At 39.2% G+C, this 24,428-nt stretch overlaps 1 protein-coding gene across 3 annotated transcripts in view; it reads left to right on the top strand.

The window, feature by feature from the left end:
- The window catches only part of LOC110298964 (interferon-induced very large GTPase 1-like), a 55,825-nt gene extending 36,454 nt beyond the window's left edge, over positions 1-19,371 (top strand). For 2 of the 3 annotated variants that reach the window (XM_029480086.1, XM_029480085.1), the window contains 2 exons: positions 5,355-5,421; positions 10,859-19,371. In XM_029480086.1, coding sequence (XP_029335946.1) covers positions 10,863-18,155 — 7,293 coding nt within the window. In that variant the 5' untranslated portion in view covers positions 5,355-5,421; positions 10,859-10,862 and the 3' untranslated portion in view covers positions 18,156-19,371. The remainder of the gene's footprint in view (positions 1-5,354; positions 5,422-10,858) is intronic. The other variant, XM_029480087.1, reaches the window with a different exon arrangement.
- Positions 19,372-24,428: the final 5,057 nt, after the last annotated feature.

The raw sequence follows: 24,428 nt of genomic DNA, 5'->3' as shown, positions 1-24,428 counted from the left end.
CTCTATCTTTTCCTCACATGTTCCCAGCCAACCTCTTCCTCTCTTCCCCTTTCCCTCATTCTGCCCTTCTCTTTCCCCCTTTCTCTGCCTCTACCCCTTTCCAGGTCCCCTCTGCTCCCTAACTCCCTTCCCACAATAAAATCTCTTTTATACTAGCCCTGTCACAGAGTGATTATTCCTTAGGGAAACACCTTGGCAGAGTCTGCTAAGGTACACCCTCCTGCCACATTATATTGCATTTTTAAAAGCACAACATATAATATATGTGTTATCATATGTAATATATAATAGAAACACACACACATATATAAGCTTATGTATTTTAAAGTATATATATATATATATATATATATATATATATATTCTGTACCATATAGACAATATGTGTTATATATTTTATATACACCTATATCTGAATTTTATAATTTTTCCATCCCCTCTTCTGCAATGATCAGTGAGACTTGGGTATAGGAGATGCACTGTAGATGGATCAGTTAGGCCTGAGCGCCACAATTCTATTTAATTTGGTGCAGTTTTCTGTATTGTCTCAGTCTGTTACAGAGTTTTCTTGATGAGGAGTAGGACTATCCTTAGATGTGTATAGGGTATGTCCTAAATATAAGGACAAATACTTAGGATGTAATTATGGGGTATACTGGTTTAGTAAAGTGGCAATTGCAGGTTCTCCAAAATCCATGATGTCATGAGCACTCATTAGTTGGTTAGGTTTCCTGTCCCAGGCATGATTTTTGTCTTGTTGAGCAGTTTTTAGGTTGAATTAGAGAACTATTGGTTATGCCATAGTATTTGTGACACACCTGCAGCCTTCATTACATTCTGGTTATTGTGGTGGTCCATAGGCATCATACCTAGCTTGCTTCTACCATTTGAAGCTTGCATAGCTCCTTCTTCTAACATGAAAACTAGTTCTCAAAAAGGAAGCTTTCAGGTCAGATCCAGCACAGGTCTTCTGGCCCCTGTGTCTGAAGTGCATGGTATCTTCAGCAACAGCACTTATCTTCTACCTCTAAGGATGGGAGGGGGGCTACTAGAGACAAAAGAAATAATTGTTTTGGGAGTCTTTTGGGCAACCCTGACCTAAAGAGGGCTTCTCAGCTTCTCACGCCTTTTGTTAGAGTTTTTATTAGATGGTCTATAGCTCTTGGGGATAAGCACTGTCAGCCCAGATGAGAAATTTTCACTTAAACTATATATGTATATTTATATACTGATTTATGTGTATTACAGGTACTTTTTGTAGAAAGTTAATAGTATGATGCCTTGTGACTTTCTCAGATAGCTATACTATTTTGTCCTCCTCTCTCATTCTTCTATATTTATCTTTCTCTTCCTCCTTATTTAGGGCCCCTCAAATTTTCCCATTTCCTATTTCAGATCAGTTGTGCCTTATTTGTTATTTCTTCTCTTTGGCTACACACACACACACACACACACACTCACACATCCCTTTTTATTTTCATGGTTTCAGCAGTTAATCTAGATTATAGACTCAATCTGAAGAGTTGGATCTAGGAACCTCAAGTGAGAGAGAACTAGTGCTCCTTGTCTTTCTGGATCGTGTCTCAGTACAATCTTTTCTAGGTCCATCCATACCTTGAAAGTTTTATTATTTCATTTTTCATTATAGTTGGAAAGTGTGTATGTATAGCACATTTTCATTTACATTTGTCGGTTGAAGGGTATTTAGGTTGTTTTCATTTCCTAGCTATTGTGAAAACAGCAGCAATGAATATGCAGTATGCAATGAATGAGCAAGTTCCTGTGGAGTCAGTGTCAGTCCTCCAAGCATACAAGGAGAGACACAGCTGGGTCATATGGTAGACTCACTTTTAGCTTCCTGAGGATTCTCCACACTGATTTCCAGAATGACTGGACTATTTTTGTAATCAAAACAACTGCAAATGAAAGTCCCCTTTCTCCATGATTTATTTTTAGCTTCTTGAAGATATTCCACACTGGTTTTCAGAAAGGCTAGATTTAAAATCCCACAAAAGTGAATGAGAGTTCTCCTCTCCCCATATCCCACTTCCCAACATTTGTTGCAATTTCTTTTGTTAATCTTTGCCACACTGACTGGGGTAAAATGAAATCTCAAAGTCGGTTGTTGTTGTTTGTTTCTTTCATCTTTAAGATTGTAATACAATTACATGATTTTCTCCTTCCCTTTCCTTCCTCTAAATCCTCCCATATATCTATCTCTCTATGCTCTTTTTAAAATTCATGGCCTCTTTATTATTGCTGATACATACACAGCTATACGATAATCAATATTGTTTTGAGTTTCCCCAGTTGTCAGAGATAACAAACATTTTTAAAAAAATATTTCTTAGTCATTTTATTTCTTCTTTTGAGAACTCTCTGTTCAGATCCCAAGCTCATTTTTTTGAATGAGTCATGTGTTTTCTTGATTCAGATGTGTTGTGTTTGATAAAATGATGGTATAATTGCAGCAAAAGGAAAGGTGTCCCTCTGAACAATTCAGCTGTGCGACAGACCTAATATAAAGACAATTTATATTCGTGGGGAAGGAAAGGAGACCTGGAAAGGAGTAGTGACAAAGGAAGTGGGTGTTCAGGGAAGTACAGAAAGAGAGAAGAGAGAGAGAGGAGGAGGAGAGAAAGAGGCTAGCAGGGAACTCATGGGGAAAGGGGCGGGGATAGACAATGGAGAGAGAGAGAAAGCTAGAGTAGTTGAGCAGCCTCTCTTATATACCAAGTTGGCTTGCATCTGGAGGCATGTGATAATGTAAGTTGGTGCTAGGTTTCTGGTAAGAAACTAGTGTGATTATCTATAAGCCAATAAGATGTATAGCTAACAAACATTCTCTCCAATTCTGTGGGACTCCTCTTCACCTGATTATTTCTTTAGCTGTGCAAAACCATTTTAGTTTTGTAAAGTCCCACCTACTAATTGCTGCCATAACTGTTGGACAAGTGAAGTCCTATTTAGAAACTGAGTATTGGGGAGAGTGTGTGGAGGAATGGATTGTCAGACTCATCTGACAAAACCCTGGAGAAAAATTGCCAGGGTGGAGAGGTTGGGTGTGGAGTAAGAGAAGCCTGTGGTCAGGGACAGGCAGAACAGGGTCTAGTGGAAGCCTAGAGATCAGTGGTGACATTGGAGTGACCAGACTAAACCAGGGCACAGGATCTGGAACCTAGACTATATATGTATAGGAGATGTATAGAGAAGAATAGCAGAAGAACTCATCCTAATCGACCCTAGAGTAGAATGTACAGGATCTGACCAAACAGAGATGTTGGATTCATGCCCAGCTTTTTATAGGAAGTGTGGATGTTTGAAGTCAGGTCCTAATACTCATACCAATGAGCTAACTCAAGGGCTTTTGTTTACCTCCTGCCCCCAGCTATCAAGTTCTGACCTAAGAATCTATAACTTCTCTCTAAAACTCACCCTCTGCTATCCATAAATGTCATTATTTGAATTCAAGAGCTGAAAAGCAATTGTGTCAGGGTGGCTTTGATGGCTATAATGTTTTCCAGGACCCTAACATTCCTTCTCCAGCTAATCCCAGAGAAATTCTATTTCTTAGTTCTGTCTAACTCAAAAATACCCCCAAATTTCCCATATCATAAGTTTTCCAATCACTATCTTAATCAAAGGGACAGTCTGACCTATTGTCCTTCTTGAACTCTGAACCTGAGACCTTATAAGGTTCATGGTTTAGAAGATGGTTCAGGTGGATTTATTAGAATGGCCTACAGGTTATGATCCAGCTAGTTCAACAGTGGCTGTCTAACCAACAGAAGGCCCAAGAATTCAGCAATTGTTCAGTCTACACTGCTGGATGTCTCAGCTGGTCTTTAGTATGTATCAGAATCCCAAAGAAATAGGCTACAATGACAGTGAAAGAATGGACTTGCCAGCTAGAGTGAGAGCAAAGAGGCAAAGGGCAAACTTCCTTAAGCCATTTCCATAATATAAGCTCCCAACAGAAGGTATGGCCCAGATTAATGGTAGATCTTCCCACTTCAAAAGACCTATATTTAAAGATGCATTGATTTAATTTTAAAAATCCTTGAAGGTGCACCTACTTGCTTGGGTTTTAGTTAATTCCAGAGGTAGTCAAGTTGATAGCCAAAAATAGCGATCATATGTTATATGATGACATCCTGCCTTTAAAAAAATGTTCTTGAATTTACACATTTGTGAGTATCCTCATTTTTCTTTTGTTATTTCTAGTTTAAATCCATAATGATCAAAGTAAGAAATCTTCATTACTTCAGACTTTTAATATTTATTGATATTATCTAATGCTTACCATATGGAAAATGTCCATGTGCCCTATGGAAGCTTGTGTACCTTGTTTTAGGGGGAAGCCTTATATTACATTACACTCACTTTTACTGGACTATGGATGTTGTTTTGGTCCTCTATTTCCTCATTAATTTTCTACAGCATCATATTTTTATTGAAATTGCCATTTATTATTATGGAATGCTCCAATTATTTCTTTTCATCTAGCCTAGCAAGAGAGAAGATGTTCTAAAGAAATTTGACTTTGTGTCTTTGGCTACTAGACTATTGAAAAAACAGACACCTCCTTCCTCCAGAATTAAAATTTTCTTCAGTGTGCATGGTGGGGAAAAGGAAACTCTGAAGTTCTAGTGACAATAGAATGAGCTACCCTCCCAGAAAGAGATTTCACACTGTTCTGACAACCTATTAGATCATCTTGCAGGACTAAATGAAAGAGAGAGAGAATGGAGAGAGAAAGAGAGAGAGAGAGAGAGAGAATATGTAGGCATGCAATTATAAATAAAGGGAGAGAGAGAGAGAGAAGGTAGGCATGCAATTGTAAATAAAGGTAAGGGCACAACTCATAGAAGATAGTTCTCTTAGTGTAGATCCTAGAGATTAAATTCAGATCCTCAGGGAGAGTGACAAAGACCCTTAGCCACTCAGCCATCTCACAGGCCAGGTCCCCTATTGTCTACTTTCGAGTCAAAACTTTGCTTTTATCATTGAGATTATTTTAGCTCACTAAATACTCTAAATAATGTGTTATCAGGTTCATTGTCAGTTGGCTTCTTAGGTAAATCCTACTCTACATGTGGCTTTCTAATTTCCTGTAGGCAAGTGGCTTTTATATCCTACTTCTGCACAATAATCTTTCTCCCCTGTCTTTTTTAGGTTTCTAGCATGTTTGTTGTTTTCTTTATAATCTCTTTCTTTGTAGAAGTAGGTTGTTCTTTTCCATTCAAATGCATTAAAACCTGTCCTCCACATGGTAATTTTTATCTTATGTCTTTATTTCTTGTTTTTGAGATAGCTCTAAGTAAGGAGAAAAAAATCTGTTCTTCTCTCTCTAGAATCAGAGATCAAGGACCCACAATAGAAACACAGGCTTTCTTCAAGACCTCTGCTGAGCAAAGGAAGGTAATTCATTTCCACGATAATCCTAACCATTTTTAAGCTGCCTTTTTCTTGAATCATTGTCTCTTTTATTTCTGTTTATTGGTTGGTCTGTTTGATTTAGTTTGTTTTTTGAAACAAGGTCTCACATTGTTTCACATTGTAGAAATAGAGGAGAGGGATTGACAAAAATCAAGTTAGTAATGCATCTAAAAGTCAAGAGAGAAAAATAATATAGTGAGAATATGAATAAACTTGTTTGCAGTTCTGGACATAGGGAAGTGAAAGATGAAGGAACTGGTGTCTGGTCAATATCTTCTTACTGCATCATCCCATGAAGTTAGAGAAGTAAAAGAGGAGGCTGAACTTGTGCAGTTACACAGTGACTAACTCCATACATAATGGGTAGTTCTCAGACTCTACTCCCCACTTCTTATTACTATTAGTAATACATGTAAATCATGTTTTTCTATGACTTTGTAGGATAGAATTTTGAGTCTACAGCAATACTGCCTTGAACATCTTGCTTGATATCATCTGAAAAACAGAATTTAGCTTCTTCTATCATTCTATCTTTATCTAATGACTGTTGGATTCTTTCTTTCTTTCTTTCTTCCTTTCTTTTCTTTTTCTTTTTCTTTTCCTTTTTCTTCTTCTTTTTCTCTCCTAAATATATTTCCTTATTTTTAACACAGGAAGACTAAGAATTTTTTTAAATCTTTAAATTCTGCTATTCTTTAAATTGAATTTAATTATTTATTTATTTATTTATTTTGGTTTTTTGAGTCAGGGTTTTCCTGTATAGCCCTGGCTGTCCTGGAACTCACTCTGTAGACCAGGCTGGCCTCAAACTCAGATATCTGCCTGCCTCTGACTCCCAAGTGCTCCAAGTACTGGGATTAAATTCATGTGCTACCACTGCCTGGGAAATTGTATCTTTAAATCACTCCTCTTTTTACTTTTTAATATATGCAGTTAAAAAGGAGCCATGTAGCACATTGCTGGATAGATACCTCTTCAGCCATATATTCTAACGCATTACTCTTAAATTGTGATTTCATAAGGCCAAAGCATGGACACAGTTCAATTAAATTCCTTGCCATGTTTGAACAAGTAGGTCTTTGCCTCTAGCTTTCTTAGTTTGGGTTTTACTGCAGTGAACAGATACCATTACCAAGGCAAGTCTTATAATGGAAACATTTGATTGGGCTGGATACAGGCTCAGAGGTTCATTCTGACATCATAAAGTTGGGAGCAGGGCAGCATCTTAGGCAGGAATGATGCAGGCAGAGCTGAGGGTTCTACATCTTCATTTGAATGCTGCTTATAAAATACTGACTTCAGGTAGTTAGGAGGAGGATCTTAAAGCCCATGCCCACAGTGACACACCAACTGCAACAAGGTCACACCTCCAAATAGTGCCACTCCTTGGGCTAATCATATTCACACCATGACACTTTCCAATATTGTATTCTTGTTTTTGTCCAAAGCCTCATGAGAATTACTTTAATTAACCACATTCTGACCTTAATATTTAGATAATCTCTAAGAAATTTCAGAATTGTCTTGTAAATGTTTTCTTCTGGGCTATCACCAGAATTGCCTCTGTACTCTTATTTATGTAAATATAAACTTTCATAGCCTATACATCTCATTCCTTCCAGCCTCTATTGTCCAGCTCCAGAGCTATCTGTAAATTTGACATTTCTGTCACAAAAAACCCACTCTCTACTTCTCTGGTATCAATTTTGTCTTCATCCTTTCAAGATTCCTTTAACAGATTAATTTAGCCTGGAGGTTAGGAAGTTCAAGATCAGGGAGGCAGCCAACATCAGGGTACAAAAAAGCAAATGGCACTAAACTTGATCTTTTATAACAATAAACTTGCTATTTATAATAATCTCAACTTCAAAAGTTTGACATCTCACCAGTCACTACAATACATGCCTTTAATCCTACTGCTCAGGAGGTAGAATCTCAGAATTCAAAGCCGACCAGGCCATCTTGAGCCAAACTCTGCAGACAGTCCCATGGTCTCCAGAGGATGCTCCATGCCACAGGCACCCTAGCATGCCCAGGATCTTAGGATCACTGGTGAGTGGAACACAACATCTGTTCCAACAGAACCAGTGGTGCCTAGAGCCAGCTGGAGTACAGACATAGGAACCATGCCTGACCAGTGGTGCAGGTTCTTTCCAGTCTGCACTAGGCAATTTTGGTTTTCAACTCAGTGGACAGCCCCACGGTCCCCAGATGAGGTACCACTTCCAGGCACTCTAACACATCCAGGATCTCAGGATCCCAGGAGCTTGGTCACACCAGAATCTCAGGGTCTCAGAGAAAGATTGACTGCCAAGAACTCTGACACACCCAGAAACTCAGCATCACATGATCCCAGAATCACACGATCACAAAGAAAGCTGGACTCTCAGAAGTTCTGACTCAACTGGGATTACAGGAAGGACAGGCTCCAATAAGATATATTGAGGGCAGGGAGCACTTGAGATAATCAGGAGGCAGGAGGCAAGAATAAAAACAGAAGCAACAGAAACCAAGGTTACTTGGCATCATGAGAACCCAACCCTCCCACCATAGCAAGTCCTGGATACACCATCACACCAGAAAAGCAAGATATGGATCTAAAGTCACTTCCCATGATGATGATGGAAGACTATGAGAAGAACATAAATATGTAGCAGAGAATGGCCTAGTTGGTCATCAATGGGAGGAGAGTTTCTTGGTCCTGTGAAGGTTCTATGCCCCATATAGGGGAATGCCTGGGCCAGGAAGCAGGAATGGGTGGGTTGGGGAACAGGGGTGGGGAGAGGAGAGGGGATTTTCAGAGGGGATACTAGGAAGGGGATAACATTTGAAATGTAAATGAAGAAAATATCTAAAAAAAAAAAAGAATTCAAAGCCAGGTTGATCTACATAACCGACCAGCCAGAGCTACATAGTGAGACCATATCTTTAAAAATAAATAAGTAAATCTCACATCTTAATATTGTACAATGACTAGGCCATCTTCTGCTACATATGCAGCTAGAGACAGGAGCTCATGGAGTACTGGTTAGTTCACAGACCTCTTCAGTTCCTTGGGTACTTTCTCTAGCTCCTCCATCGTGGGGCCCTGTGTTCCATCTGATAGATGATTGTGAACATTCACTTCTCTATTTGCCAGGCACTGGCATAGCCTCACAAGAGACAGCTATATCCATGGTGGGGGTGGATTTGTGAGGGTGAGACTGGGGCAAGAGGAAGGGAGCTTTGATTGGGATGTAAAATGAATAAAATAAATAAATAAAATATTGAAAAATTTAAAAAAATGTACAATGGCAAATGAATCTAAATATGAGTTTGAGGGAGGACAAACACTCAAACCATGGCAAATGGGTTAACAATGATTGCAATCCAGCCAAGATATAAAGAAGTCAAAATGTAAAGGAGACATAGCAGGAGAGTGCAAAATGAAATGAGACTGAAGGCAGATTTAAGAGAGCAGATTAAGTATTAGTTGTATACTAAATTCATGTTCAGAGAAAAAATTAATAAATAGAACACTTGCTGGCCTGGACATAGGGTAGTGTAATTCAGTAGGGCAAAAATGATAGGAGGAAAGAAAACTTGAACAAGTACGAAATTGAAGTGTGAACTCTCATCTCACTGAATGTTGTAGAGGCAATGAGTGAGAGATTTCCATAAAATTGATAAAATATTAGACACAGAGGAGTATTTGTGTCTATATACACAGGTGTGGATGCTATTAGTAAATAGTCTTCATATGATTCAAAGACATTAACAAAAGGAGAATAATGAATAAATTACTAAAACAAAACAAATTAGTAGTATGTCTAAATGCAAGGAGAGAAATTTAATATTATGAAATGACCTACAAAGACATGACAAAGTCAGGCATGGTGATGCCCCCTGGTAATCCCAGCAGTCAGGAGGCCAAAAGAAAAAAAAAATCATGAGTTAGAGTCCAGCCTAGACTAAATAACAAGCTCTGAGCCATCATGAGCTGCATAGCAAAACTCTGTCTGAAGAGGAAGAAAAAAGTAACAGAAAAATAGGAATGGAACCAGTCACCACTAGTTAAACAAAAAGTTTTAAAGAAAACATAATCAACAGATGATATCACTTGTTTTTATAAAAATCAACCNAGCAAAGTCATGTATGTTATCAAATACTATCCTTCACATTAATTCCCTCAAANCAATTGATTCTGTGNAAGAGAAAGTTTAAAAATCAGGCAAAGTGTCAGGCAGTGGCGATGCACAACTTTAGTCCCAGTACTCAGGAGTTGGAAGCAAGTAGATCTCCAAGTTTGGAGCAGTCAGGTACACAGAGGGAATGGTGAATCACATTCCAGGTTTTTGTCTTCACTAATCTGTTAGGACAAGAATATGATTGGGTTTTGTTGTTATTTTTGTTTTTGTTGTTGTTGCTGTTGTTTTCTTTCAAGTACTGGCTTCACCCTTTGCCTATATCATAGATCAATAATGATTTGAAATAAACTTGTGAAACCCAAGGACATTTACTGCACTCTGAATCAGAAGCTAGAAGTGCTTCTGTGGATACACTTATTTTTGCAAATATAATCTTTTAAGATACTATATTATGTGAAAATATGACCATACCTTTTTGTAGGTCACAGCAGCTCATTTTTACAGAGCTTGTGAAACTAATTCTCAACATTATTAACTTCTGTAAGCTCCATTGAAGTAAGGCTATAGGCAGAGGAGACATCTGAAATCCCCAGGCTGGGGGAAAAGGCAGCCTGCAGCTGCCCTTTATTTTACAGGCCTCACTCTTTAATGTAAAGGCTTTTTAAAGTGATCATTTGTTTAAATGTAGGCATTTACATTTTTTTTAAAATTAGAACTACACACTTAGTTAAAATTTGAGGAAAGAATAGATATGGGAAATAAGCTTTAAAACAAAAACAAAAACTGCCAAGACTTTACAAAAACAAAACAAATAGATTTCAAAAAGAATCTTGTGTCTTTTAAGCAATCCATAAATTAAACAATAATAATATTGGGGAAAAATCAGGCAAAGTGTCGGGCAATGTTGATACACAAATTTAGTCCTAGCACTCTAGATGCAGAAGCAAGTAGATGTCCAAGTTCATGACTACCCTGGTCTACAGAGTGGATTCCAGAATATCCAGGGCTACACACACAAAAAAACCCTGTCTTGAAAAGAAATGAAATCAGACAAAGATGCAACTCACCACAGTATCCAACAAAACATGTCATGCTGAGAACACCCACAATGAAAGGCTTAACACACACACACACACACACACAAAGTTGTTTTAAAATACACATGTGAACAATTATGGGAGATGAAAAGGGCTAACAGTTGAATCATTAGTAATTCACTTTTTTGTCCACATAGATGACACTTTCTAAGGTCAGGACAGAGATAAAAAATAACTACAATCTGTTCCTCACAGAGCCATGGCAACAGAAAAGTATATCCCCGATGAGCCTCAGTCCAGACGCACGAGGAGGCTTGATCTCCAGAAGATGCTGACAGAAGTGGGACTGTCTGTTGACTACTGGCTGCCTAAGCTTCAGGAAAACCTAGGTGTGAGCTCTGGCCAGGCCTTACAATATTTAGACAAAAGAGACCTCCAGAAGCTGAAGTACCAGACACAGCATACTTGGGAGAAAAAGGCTCTGGAGAAGCTGCTGGACCTCTCACAGCCAAATAGTGTTGCAGAGCTGCAGGAGACTCCAAGGGAGATGATAAAGAACAGGCAGAGGCAGGCAGGCCAGGCACTGCAGGCTCTGAGAGCCTTGCAATCAGAAGGCAAGCACAGAGAGGAAGAAGCTGTGAGGAGAAAAGAAGCAGAGCTGAGACAAGCAATGGAGATCCCTGAGGAGTGCTGGCCAACTGCTGAAGTGTCCCTAAAAGACATCACTGAAATAATGGAGAGACATCTCAGTCACATGGAACAGACCCTGACTCACAGTCAAAAGCTCTCAGATGGAGACCTGATAAGATGGGCATCTGGAGGGCTGGCCCTGCAGGGAATTTATAAGACCAGCCACCCAAGAAGCCTGATTCAGAAGAGAGAAGAGCTACTCAGTGTCCCTAAGCAGTTCTCACTTGCTGGCCCAGTACATGGCACAGAGATAAAAACAAAGGAATTTTCATCTTTTCAAGAACAAGCCATGTTTACACAGACTATAGAGAGGATAGGTTTCATTTCAACCCCCTTGGTTAATGGTGAAGGTTGGGGACTTAGTCTAGAAGCTGGTATGGGTCACAACAAACAGACAGAATCTGAAGATAACTACCAATCTCATTCAAAGCAAACTTATTTTTGCTCAGCCAGGTTCAGCTACATCCCATTGGCCACCTGCCATTTTCATATCAATGATCTTCAACTCTCCAAGGCTGCTCTCCAGGAACTAAAAAGTATTGAAGAACTCCTGGAGCAGACTACAGACCACCGAGATGGACTACCCTTACTAAGGCACAGGGCTGAAAACTTTTTCCACAGGTTTGGCTCTCATGCTAACCAAGGCCCTCTGCACCTGGGGGGAATCTACTGCTGGAAAGCCATTTCAGAAGGTTTCAAAAGTGAGCACTTGGCTGATGTAAAGCAGCAAGCAGAAGAGTCCTTGAATATTTACATTATGGGCAGTTATAGTGGCTTTGGAGTTAAAGTCGGTGCGAGTGTAAATATAACAACTTCAAAATCAAAAGCAGCATTTTACAATAAAACTCATCTAAACTCTCAAACCAAGGTACAACTATCTGTAGCCAAGATAGGTGGACCAGCAGGAGCAGATGGAATTGCCCAGTGGACAGCTGGCCTTGTAGCTAGCAATCAAACCTGGTCTGTCATTGATAGGGAACTGCAGTTGATACCTATTTGGGATATCATCCTGTCCAGTCACAGAACTGAATTTAAGAATGCTCTTCAACTAGCTAACTGCCTCAAAGACCACTACACTGCTCTGACTGAACTAGCTGCCCAGATTCAAGCAGGGGAAGAATTTCTGACTGCTAGAAAAGAAGCTAAGCTTTTCCTAGAGGATGTGAAAGGCTGGGAGGTGTCTGATCCTGAAGAACAGCTTGCAAAGTTAGTAGATTTTATGCAAACATTGAGTCAAAAAATAAAAAGTTATAACATTTGGATTAACACATGCCTCATAGATTGGGATCTGCAAAATTTTCTAATAAACATTGTCAACTTCTGCAAAAATTCACCCACATATAAAACTCAGTTTATTAAATCTCAGTTGTACAGCCTTCTAGAACCTCATGTCTACAAAGTGACAAACTTTCCTCAAGTACACTCTATCATACAGTGGATCAATCAGTCAGAGTCAGAGGAAGAACTAGTCAAAATCACCTCATTTTCTGAATTCATTAACACCTTAAAGAAAACCCACAAATACCTAATGGAAGAGAGTTTCAAAAATGAGCCCCCAGAAAGAGTGGAAGAAGCAAAAAGAATGGCTACATATGAGGTCACCACAGCTCTCAGCTCCTTCTTGAAGTACCTCAGAGAAACACAGCAGCCAGACATGCAGCTGCTGCTACTCTCCATTGCAGCTGGTGCAGGCTATCAGTTGGTAAACAGTATTTTTAAGCATCTTCTGGGGTGTGATGAGTTAAACTTCCTCATGGATCAAGTGGAAAGTAACCAACACAAATACCAAGAGCTTAAAAATATTTGCAATTACAGAGCCCAGGCATTCTTGGTGCTCACAGCTCTAAGAGCCACAGTTGAAATCACAGATGTTTCTACAGAAGAGAAAGGACAACGTTTGACATTAATTAAACAACATATGGGGACACTGTTGTCTGAAGAAGTTGCACATGCTCTCACAAAACATGGAGAACATCATGACTGGGAAAGTCTGGAGAATGATTTGAGATTACTCATTGAGGGAGACTATAAAGCCACCACCCATTCCTTACAAATGGATGAGGTAAAAAAACAATTGCAAAGTCTCTGCCATGAAAAGAAACAGACTTATAAACAAAAAAGTAATGAAAACAGAACAAAGGAAATGATAGAAAATGGACCTTTCCTGAACTTACTCCAACGTCTAGGCCTAGAAAATTACTATCCAAAAAGCATGCACAGAGCTGACTTCCATCTGATCTATAAAACCTCTGTGTACAATTCACAGCCAAGGTCTGAAAATGAGCTTCCATTCTATTTTGTACAAAAGCTACTAATGTTGGATTATGGGTTGAGACATCTGGTTTTAAATGATGATGAAGGCATAAAAAAACATATCCCCATAGGTTCCTCCAATCATGAAAATGAAGATTTTGATCCATATGAGGATGTCATTAAAGAGGATGACAGTTCTAGCTGTCCTTCAGCCACTGAGTCCTGGCCCCACATTCACCCAATGGATATTCAGATGGCTATTTTACACTGTGTAGATGATCTTACCAGGCAATATATTTTGTCCAAGCTTTCCATTTGTCAATATGCACTCCCTCTTGTGGTACCAAATCCCAATACTTCTCAGATTGAATTTTATCTCTGGTCTCTCAGACAAATTAGGAAAAATTGGCAAGAAGCAAGTAAATCTCCACAGGACAAGAGCTACAGTCACAAGGATCAGCAGATGTGTCGTGTCTCTACCCCCATTGTATCCTTCATTAGAGTTGGAAACGGCCTCTCTGCTTCCAAATCTCAGATCATGAACTTTTTTCTCAGTAAACGTAAACATGATGTGTTTTTTCACAGATACTGCAGAGGAAGCAACAAACACTGTCTCCTGATGCAGGGAGTGGTGGAAATCTGCTGGTTCTGTCCAGCTGGCCAAGGTGAGGACATGTTTGACAAGTGTCTGATGTTCACCAATCTTCATGGAGATGCCAAGGAACATAGCCAACAACTCAGTTTCCTCCAAGATGTCTCTTCTATCATTGTGGTCCTCATGTCAGTTTCTGATAACAATAAAGAAAACCAAGAGCTTGTCAGACACCTCTGTAAGTCATCAACACCTTTGATCTGCTTGATTGATGACAAAGAAAAGGCCATAGCAAATACTTCTGGTAAAAGAATGAGAATTGGCATCAAGAATAGAAATGAGGCTGAATTAACAGAGGAGCTCACCAATGCCATCAAACAATTTCTAGAGCTCTCTAACACTGCTCTCAGTTTAGAGGACTGTTCACAGACAGCTCAAGAACAAGGATTCCTTATTGATGAAGACCAGAGAGACTGCAAGGAAGCTAAAGAAAAGGCTCAGAATATAATGGTCCTCCTGGAGGAATACAAGTTATCTCAGACAAAAGAAAATTTACTACCCCTTCAAGGACAACTTTGGCACCTTTGGTGTAAAAAAGACAAAGAATTCTATCATCTGAGAGAAAAGGGAAATCGGAGCATCGAACAACACAAGAGTGAGATTGAAACAGAGAAAAGAGTAATTAGACATCAACAGTTGGAAAAAGCCTTTCCTCTCAATGATTTAATGCGCTCTGTTCTTGAACTCCTCCAAGACTACTCAGAAACCCATAACAAACTGTATTTTTTGCAGTGGCTGACTCTGTTTTTTGACAACCTGACAATAGAACACCTGGAAAAATTACATGAAAAGCAGAGATCTTTGTGGTTAAGGATAAAAATGGAAAAGCAAAGAAAACAGAAGAGTGGCTACCTGACACACTGTCAGAAGCACATGGATGCCATCTCCGTAGAGATTCATGACTGTACTTTAGGAATTGAGCACCTTCTCCGAGAAGTTGGCCAGATCTATGAAGCTCTGGAAGAAACTTCTTCCTCTAGGGATAGCCTTTTTCTCTGCCTCCCTCAAATTGCTGCAGACCTGATGATAGCTGGTGTTCCCATTGAGCTGATGGACGGGGATGCTTCATATGTGCCTCTAAAGTGGGTAGCAGCTATTTTTGACAAGATCACAGAGAAAGTTGGAGACAAAAGGCTGTTTGTTCTCTCTGTCCTTGGCCTGCAGAGCTCAGGGAAGTCTACCCTGCTGAATGCCCTGTTTGGTGTACAATTCAGAGTCAGTGCAGGAAGGTGTACCAAGGGGGCCTACATGCAGCTCCTGAAGGTGGAAGAGACATTTACAAAAGAACTCGGCTTTACATATGTGCTTGTTGTAGACACAGAAGGACTTCGGGCTCCAGAACTCAACAACAAATCTCAGAATTGGGACCATGAGTTGGCAACATTAGTCATTGGTCTTGGAAACTTGACTCTGATCAATATTTTTGGGGAGAATCCCTCAGAGATTCAGGACATTCTACAAATATCTGTTCAAGCATTTCTGAGAATGAAACAAGTAAATATCTCCCCCAGTTGCCTCTTTGTCCATCAGAATGTGGGAGAAGTTACAGCAAAAGACCAAACTATGGAAGGACGGAGGAGACTGGAGCAGAAACTGGATGAAATGACTGCATTGGCTGCTGAGTTGGAAGAGTGCTCAAACATAACCAGCTTCAGTGATGTAATTGAGTTTGATGCCAATTGCCATGTCTACTACTTTGCTCACCTCTGGGATGGTAATCCCCCAATGGCCCCTCCCAATCCTCGATATTGCTACAATGTCCAGGAACTAAGAAATGCAATTCTTTCAACTGCCCAGAAGGAATCTAGGGGAAGGATCTTAAAAATATCAGATTTCAAATTCCGAGTTCAAGATTTGTGGAAAGCTCTTGTCAGTGAAAACTTCATTTTTAGTTTCAGGAACACCCAAGAGGTCATAGCCATGAGCAAACTGGAAACCATGTATAGCCACTGGACCTGGGAGCTAAGGAGTCATGTACTGGACTTACAGAATCAGCTGAACAATCAGATTCAAAATGGGAAAATACTGACACTCACATCTAATTTGCTGGAGGATCCACTTGGTAAGAAATATGAAACCATCAAAGAACAATTTGACAAATATTTTGAAGAAGACCCAGATAGTGAAATATTGGTTCAGTGGAAAACCAATTTTGAACACAAGTTACAAATACTTAAAGACACACTTATTTCAGATACCAGAAGGAAATGCAATGAACTTATCAGTCTTAAAAAAAGCCAAGAAATACTTTATAAACAAAAGTCACAATATGAAAATCAGTTGTTAGAGAGGAGCAGAAAGTTAGCTTTAAATCTGAAGGGTAAGGAATTAAGTGATGAAGAGTTGCATGAGAAATTCAGTCAACTTTGGACAAGTTGGATTTATGATGTATCTTCCAATGTTCCTCATGTCACAGAGCCTAACATTGATTTGGACTCTGAAAATATCCTTCTGGAATATTTCAAGATGGACAAAAATATTGTGGAGAGACTAAAAATAAAGTCTGGAGAAAAGTTTGAAATCATGTATGACAAACATATTCAAATAACAAAAAATTACCTTTTACTTAGAAAGAGTTCAGAAACCTGTCATGTTGAATCCATCAAAAAGACAACCAACAACATTCAGTTAAAATTTTCAGAAACACTTACAAACATTTGGAAGCACAAGCATGATTACAGTGACAATTACTTTCATGAAATCTTGAAGATCATAGAAAATGAGCTGAAATCTGAACCCTGTGAGGGAGACTACACATTTACTAGAGACTACATCATTGACTTATCCTTGTACTTATTCCGAAAAGCATCCCAGGACTTCAAGAAAATGCATGAGGCATTCAAGAGTGCAAACGACCCTGTGAACTATCTGGTGCTAAAGAAAGATGATTTCTTTAAGAGTTTTAAAATCTCCTGCCAAGGTGCCACCTCAATCACATCCTTTGTTGACTTCCTATGGCTCAAGCTCACTCCTGCTATCTATGACACCATATGGAAAATAATGATTCAAAGAATAGCCGGAGACATGCGAGCCACCTGCCCTGAATTCAATGGAAACAGAGCTAACCTGGAGAAACATATTCTCTACTCTCTAGCAGAAGAAGAAAATTTTGATAAATACTGGAAATACATTCAAAAGCCAAAAGAATTTTTCAGGGACTACATTAGAGACCACATTACAAGATACTGTTCAGAAAAAGGAAATGAAAAAATAAAAATATTTTTAAACATAAGTTTAGGTGACATCAAGAATACCATCCTGTCTGCCATTCATAACTCCACAAAGGTAGCTAAAGCTAAAGGCAGCACTGCATCTCACTGGCTGGATTTGTTCTGTGACCACCTAGGGAGCAACCTGGTCTTCCCAAGGAAAGACCTGGAAAGCATAGAGCACCAGGAGCTAATGGATACTGAGTTTCTTAAAGAAGTCATGAGCAAAGCTTTGGATCCTGCATTGAGGGAAGTAGAAGAGGATTATTCAAGTAAGCGCATAGATGAAATTGTTCCTGACATTGAGAAAATTCTCTCTGAACATCTCTGTGGCTGCTGGAAACAGTGTCCTTTTTGTAATGCAATTTGTACAAACACCATTCCCCAACATGAAGAAGACCACAGTGTGCCATTCCACCGTCCTCAGGCTATCAGTGGTTTTTCTTATCATAAAACAGACCAGTTCGTCACTGATGTTTGTACTAGTGATGTAGCAAGTGATTCTTTCTTCATTTTACATGGCCGCCAGAAATTCCCATACAAGAAATATCGAGAAGCAGGAGGTGATTATGCCACATGGAGCATCACCCCAGACTCATCCAACCAGCCATATTGGAAATGGTTTGTCTGTCATTTCAGGTCACAGCTAGAAGGGGCATATTGCAAAAGATTTACAGTGAAAGGTAGAATTCCATCTTCATGGACTAAAATCACAAAGCAAGATGTCTTGAATGACTTAAAAAAATAATTGTTGCCACAGACAGAACAGTAGACAGGTCACAGAAGTTTTACTTTAGCCAAGGGAGCCTAATGGAGAACACCATGCAGGAGGATCTGCAGTAGGCATTTGAGCTTTCTCAAGATGCCCCACTCTATTGGGCAATTTTCCTTCAGATCTATATGAAGGTAAACTTTCATAAAATAAAATTGTTTAGATGAATTAATGATTTTATAGAATTCCTCGTTTGATTTAAATAGTTTTAGGGAGTTGGGGTAAATGATAGAAAGTTTAAGGAGATGGCTTAAGTTGTTCTGCTAAATAGATATGATAAAGTAAGAATTAAGAGCAGAATGTGCCCCTTTCCTTGTAGTATAGTGAGGGCTACATAGGTTTGAAAAGGAGTACAGTGAGCTTTCATGCATTGCAAGTCTGTAATAGTGCTTAGAAGAAGAAAGTAGGCTTGGGACAAGTTAATGCTCAAAACATTCATTTTAGGTTGTGTCTGAGTTCCTGGGCTTTGTAATCTAGAGACATAGTCACAGGTGTTGGTGTGCACCATAAAAAGGCAAGGTAATGAACAAGGAGTAAATAATTCAATTATTAGTATAGAATAGAGAATAGATGTTTAGCCAGTCTAGCTGAACAAGACTTCAAAAATAAGATGTAAGAGGGGTTGTTTCTTTGTAAATACAGATTTGTCATTATCTAAGCATATGGAAAACTTGTTACTGTAGACTTGGCTTGCTTAAACTTTGTTAATAACAAAAGAATTCTGGATTTAGGGTAACTATGGAGAAAAAATGAGAGAAAGTTAGATGAGACATGTTTAGTTAGCTATGAGTTTCAAAAGAGGAATGTACAATTGATACTCCTCTTGTAATTTCCTTTTGTGTGATTATTTTATTTTCTTTGAAGAACATGTGTTTTGGTGATTGTTTGTAGAAAATTTGCAACTTGTGGCTATGAGGTAATTTTTATCATAAATAGAGAATTTTGTCTTAGATGGTGTTAAAAATAACATTGTTAGAGCTCACTTGTTGGAGTTTACTTCATCCACCAAGTGTGTGAGCATGTGCCAACTTTACATTGTCTCCAATCACACATGCCCTCCTTGGATCATTGACATAGCTAGCCTTCAACATCCTAATATCAATTTAGTTGCATTATAAATTAAGTAAGTAAAAATAAATTAGTCACTATTGCAAGACTTGAAGATTTCTATGAATATGATTTTATTTCTCTCTGATTTGATATCTCCTGCTTTATCCATAGGTACTAAATATGTTAATGTTTTATTGTTTTGGCTTATTTTTTTGTTTTACTTTGATTTTGGTTATTTTCTGTTTTTGTTCTTCTGGGAGATTATGTGTTTCTTTTTTTTATTGTATGTTTGTATTTGAAATAAAAAAATAATAAAATTGTAGTGGTAGGGAAATGGAGAGGACCTGAAATGAATGGGGAGAGAGGGAAAACGTAATCAAAATATAGCATATGAACCCCTCAGAGCTTGCCGCGACTAGGATAACAACCATACATGGGCTGCTCTGTGGCCCAGTGGCACACATGCAGCAGAGGACTGAATTGTCTGGCCTCAGTGTGAGGGGATGCACCTAATACTGTAGAGACTTGATACATGAAGGTGGGGAATCCTGGTGGCAAGTGAGGTGAAGGTGAATGTGTGAGTGGGGGACCATCCCCTCAGAGGCAAAGGTGAGGGGGAGTGGGATGAAGTTCTTGGTGATGTGGTGCAAAAAAAAAAAAAATGAAGACAGCATTTGGAATATGAATGAATAAAATAATAAAAATTTAACAAATGAAAGAGAAAAAAAAGAAAATGGTTTTCAAATAAAATAAAATGAACATAAAAATTGAAGCCCTGTGTTATATATAGGTCTGAAAAGGAAACATCCCTGAATTTCAATTTGAGAACTGTCTGTTTCATATTTGCCTGGGGGTGTCTGTCTATGGGGCATTTTCTTAAATAATGATGGATATAGGAGGGCCCACCCACTATTATTATTGTCACTCCAGGACCAGTGATCCTAGACTATACAAGAAAGCAACTCAGCAAGCCATGAGGAACAAGATAATAAGCAACACTCCTCCATGGTTTTGCTTCAGTTCTTCCCTCTAACTTCCTTCTTAATTTTCTCAGTAATGGTCTGTACTGAGAAATCATAAGCCAAATGAACTGGTTCCTCTTCAAGTTGGTTTCATTCAGTGTTTTATCACAGCAACAGAGAAGCAAACTAGGACACAGCTTTTATGCTGAGGTTCTTGATCCATGTATGATTGAGTTTTTTTGCCAGGGTGAGATAATGTTCTAGTTTCATTTTTCTACCTGGAATCATGCAAATGACCAGGACCATTTGTTGAAGATACTGTCTTTATTCCAATATTTCTTTTGGCCTCTTTGTTAAGAATCAGTTAGCTGAAAGAGTGTGGGCTTATATTTATGCTTTCAGCTGTATAGCACTGATCAATATGTCTGTTTTGTGGTGGTACCATGCTCTTTTCATTTCTACAACGCTGTAGCAAGACAAAGTCTTCATGTTCCCTCTCCTATGTTGATGCTAGTTTTGAATCTTCAGACAGGTATGTTTATATTTTCGTTCCCATAGAATTAAAAAAATTAACCTAAGTAGTGGATGAAATGGTAAGCTTCCAATGGAGGCAAGAAAAAACAGGTAGTATGAAGGATTTAAATGATATGAAGAAATGAGAAATTAAGTCAAAGAAGAGAATATGGGAAGGAATATATAGTGATAAAGTCCTTTGAAAATTGCATGTAGAAAATTGTTGCGTGCTGTCCAGTGGCTCGCAAGGAACGGGTATGGCTGAGATGGCAGACTGGAGCTGAAAGAAAAGGAACTAGATGGACGAGACAAAGAACAGAGCTAAGACAAACCAGGTTCTGATCAAAGCTCAATTTTACTATTCCAGACACTGGGTTATGAAGCAGGGGGAAGGGGCCCATTCCCGCCAAATTATCCTGGAGTCCAGTTTCAGGTGACCACGTGTTTGGCTCCAGAACAGCTAGGCTGCAGGCAGCAGCAGTGGAAGTGGCAGATAGGGCGGCAAGCTCCACCCCAATGCTCTCTTCTTGCTAATAGTGAAACCTGAGCAAACAGGTTTCAGGCTGAGGGGGTGGGGGAGGTTACATCTCCTCCCTGTTGTTAATATAAAAAAGAAAAGGCTGGCCTGAGGCATGAAATTTATTTATGCTCAAAAGTTCTGCCTGAATTCTTAGGGCCTAATGAAGAAACCCGACTCAGTGGGATTTCCTAACTTTTCTTATGGTAAACTGTATCTGGATAAGACTGTCCTTTCTGTCCTAGTAAACATCTAGCAGACCTGAGCTGTTGGCTCCGTCTTTTATAATGCTAATTAATTACTGAATTAATTAACTTCCTAGTTGAAATATTTTTACTGAATACCAAGTAGTCAGCTACACGGTCTTTTTAGGGTGTTGGAACACTGGCAAAGACTGACTGTACAAATATGAAAGACATTTTATTATGATAACACTGAAGGAGAGTACGTGGATTCTTCTCTGCAGCCTTGAATGACAGGCAGGGAACAGAGAGGAGGGAGTGACGACCAGCTCTGTAGTATAAGGCCAATTGGCTTGTTAGGGTGGGAGGCTGTGAAGGGCTTGCCCTTCTAATGGTATGATCTCCAACTTCTCTCCTCCCTATGAATAATAAGGCCACGAGTAACTGAGGTGATCAAATGATTATCTCATCCTTGGATGAGTGGGTTTTAACCATGGCTGGGAGGATATTGACTTGATTCCTCCTGTGGGTACTGTAACAAACCACAATCATGGCTCTTGATATCTTTTGGGGAGGGGAGGAAGAGCCTTAGAAAGATATTCTTGGTTGTAATTGGAACTAGATACCAACCTCCATCCAAACTGGATGTATCTCTCAGGGAACTCAGAAATGGTCAAATTGGACCTTCCCCTGCAGTATAATTTCTGCACCCATGCTGATGCCCATACTGTATTCACATGATTACAATTGTCAACCTCAGATTCAGCAAAGCCTCAACAAGAATTAAGTCACTAGTAACACCACAATCTGTTGCTCTAGGCTATATTAGGAGCTGGAGGTCACCCTCCTCATCTCTGTTATTTCCACAGGGGACCTTGCAATAACAGCAAAGGTGGAAAACCAGAGACTAGCTAAGGGACTAAGTCTGTCTATCAGAATAAAAACCAATTTCTTCTAATATTTGAAATTTCCGCCTTTCTAGGCCTAGTAGCAAACCTTAATCACAAATCAGACCGAAAGCCACAATATGTGGTGGAATGTCTTTATAATGAAAATTAGTAGCTGTTTCCTGCACACTCTAGGGGGTGGGGATGCACGCCCTGTGCTGTCCCCTGAAGGGTGTTGATTGACCTGCTTGAAAAAAGGAGATCCAGACAATGAGAAAGTAACAATGCAAAGCTTCTTTTGGGGAATTCCAGCTACATTATTCAGTTGCAAATTAGCAAGGCTCAAGCTCAGTTTCCTGTGGGGAAGCTGGCTCTGAGAGTAGCAAGAAAACAGCTTTTCTGGGAGCCTGTGTCCCCAACTGATTTCTAGGCAAAAGAGGAATTTTAGCCCTAAGAGTGATACTTACAAGAAGATTCAGGATCTGTGTTCAGCTGATGAATTAATCTCTCGGGCAGCCATCGTGCTCCATCTTCTTCTCATGAAAAAACACAGACTGAGCCCCTTCCCCAGATTAGAACTGGATCTGGATCCTTCCATTCATTAGTTAGTAGGTCCTTCCATTTTACCAATGCATAAGAATTATAAGTAACTGGATGCCAGTGGCGATCTGCTGCAGACTGACCTTTAATATCAGTTTGCAAAAAATTTAGAACAAATAAAGCAAAGGCAAGATGTGCCTTTGGTGACCTGCGGGATATAACTGCCCCTGTTTTGTCTTAAAAAGCCAATTCTTTAAGGTGCGATGAGCACGTTCAATTATTCCTTGTCCCATGGGGTTATAAGGAATTCCAATTTTATGTTTGATACCGAATTCTTTACAGAATGAAATAAAATTTTTACTAGAATAGGATGGTCCGTTATCTGTCTTAATAAATTTAGGCAATCCCATGGCATTAAAGGCTTGTAGGCAATGATCACACTCGTTTTTAGAAGCCTCTCCTGTATGTAGAGAAGCAAAAAGAAATCCTGAACAAGTATCTATACAAACATGTATATATTTTAATTTCCAAAATTCCACATAATGGGTTATATCCATTTGCCAAATATGATTAGGCATAAGACCTCTAGGATTGACTCCTAAATGTGGCACTGGAGATAATGTAATACATTTTGGACATTGTCTTACAATCATTCTCACTTGCTCCTTAGTGAGCTTATGTGGGAGCCTTAAGGTATGGCTAGAGAGATGAAACCTTTCATGATCACATTTGGCCAAAACAACAGGATCTGAAATTAAGGCTTCTCCTATTAGAGCTCTGTCAATGTAATCACTGCCTTCAGCTAAAGGTCCAGGAAGACTAGAGTGAGATCATATGTGGCCAATATAAAATGGATTTTTCCCGGCAAGATTGATGTTTTGCAGTTCTGAAAATAAGGATCCTGACGGCGTATTAGAGTTAAATGTTCCACAGGTCTCCAATAAGGGTACTGATTGCTCAACATATAAACTGTCAGTAAAGATATTAAAAGCCTCATGTACAGACTGAAAGACCTTCAGTACTGCTGTTAATTCGGCTAACTGAGCTGAAAGGCCAGGAATCTCTATGATAACTTGTTGATTATTAATAAGATATCCAGCTCGCCCTTTAGAGGAGCCATCAGTAAAAATCAATAGAGCATTATATAAAGGCTGTAAGGAAGTCATTTTAAGAGATATCACATCATGTACATTCAAAAAATTTATCAACCTATCTTGGGGGTAGCGGCTGTCTATAGTTCCCTTAAACCCTGTTTGTGCAAGCAACCAATCTGTACTATGCTGTTTCAGCCAAGTGTCCTGACTTATGCTGTAAGGCTGAACAATAATATCTGGCTCTTTCCCGAAATAAGTTAATGCCTGCTTCCTTCCAATTATAATCATCTGGGCCACTGCTTCATGATATGGCAAGATATTACATTTAGGAGAAATCCTCGAATATATCCACATTATAGGGAACTTCTGCCATAGCAGTTCCGTAGGCACATGAGTTGTATTAAAAATGAACAGATGCAACGGCAAGGAGTAATCTATATAAGTGACAAACTGCTTTTCAATAGCTTTTTCTACTAGCTGTAAGGCCAGCAATCCTTCTGAGGT

This window comes from Mus caroli, chromosome 7 (assembly GCF_900094665.2).
Source record: "Mus caroli chromosome 7, CAROLI_EIJ_v1.1, whole genome shotgun sequence".
Lineage (NCBI taxonomy): Eukaryota > Metazoa > Chordata > Mammalia > Rodentia > Muridae > Mus > Mus caroli.
The sequence above is the reverse complement of the archived record's forward strand: the minus strand, read 5'-3'. Positions and strand labels throughout refer to the sequence as shown.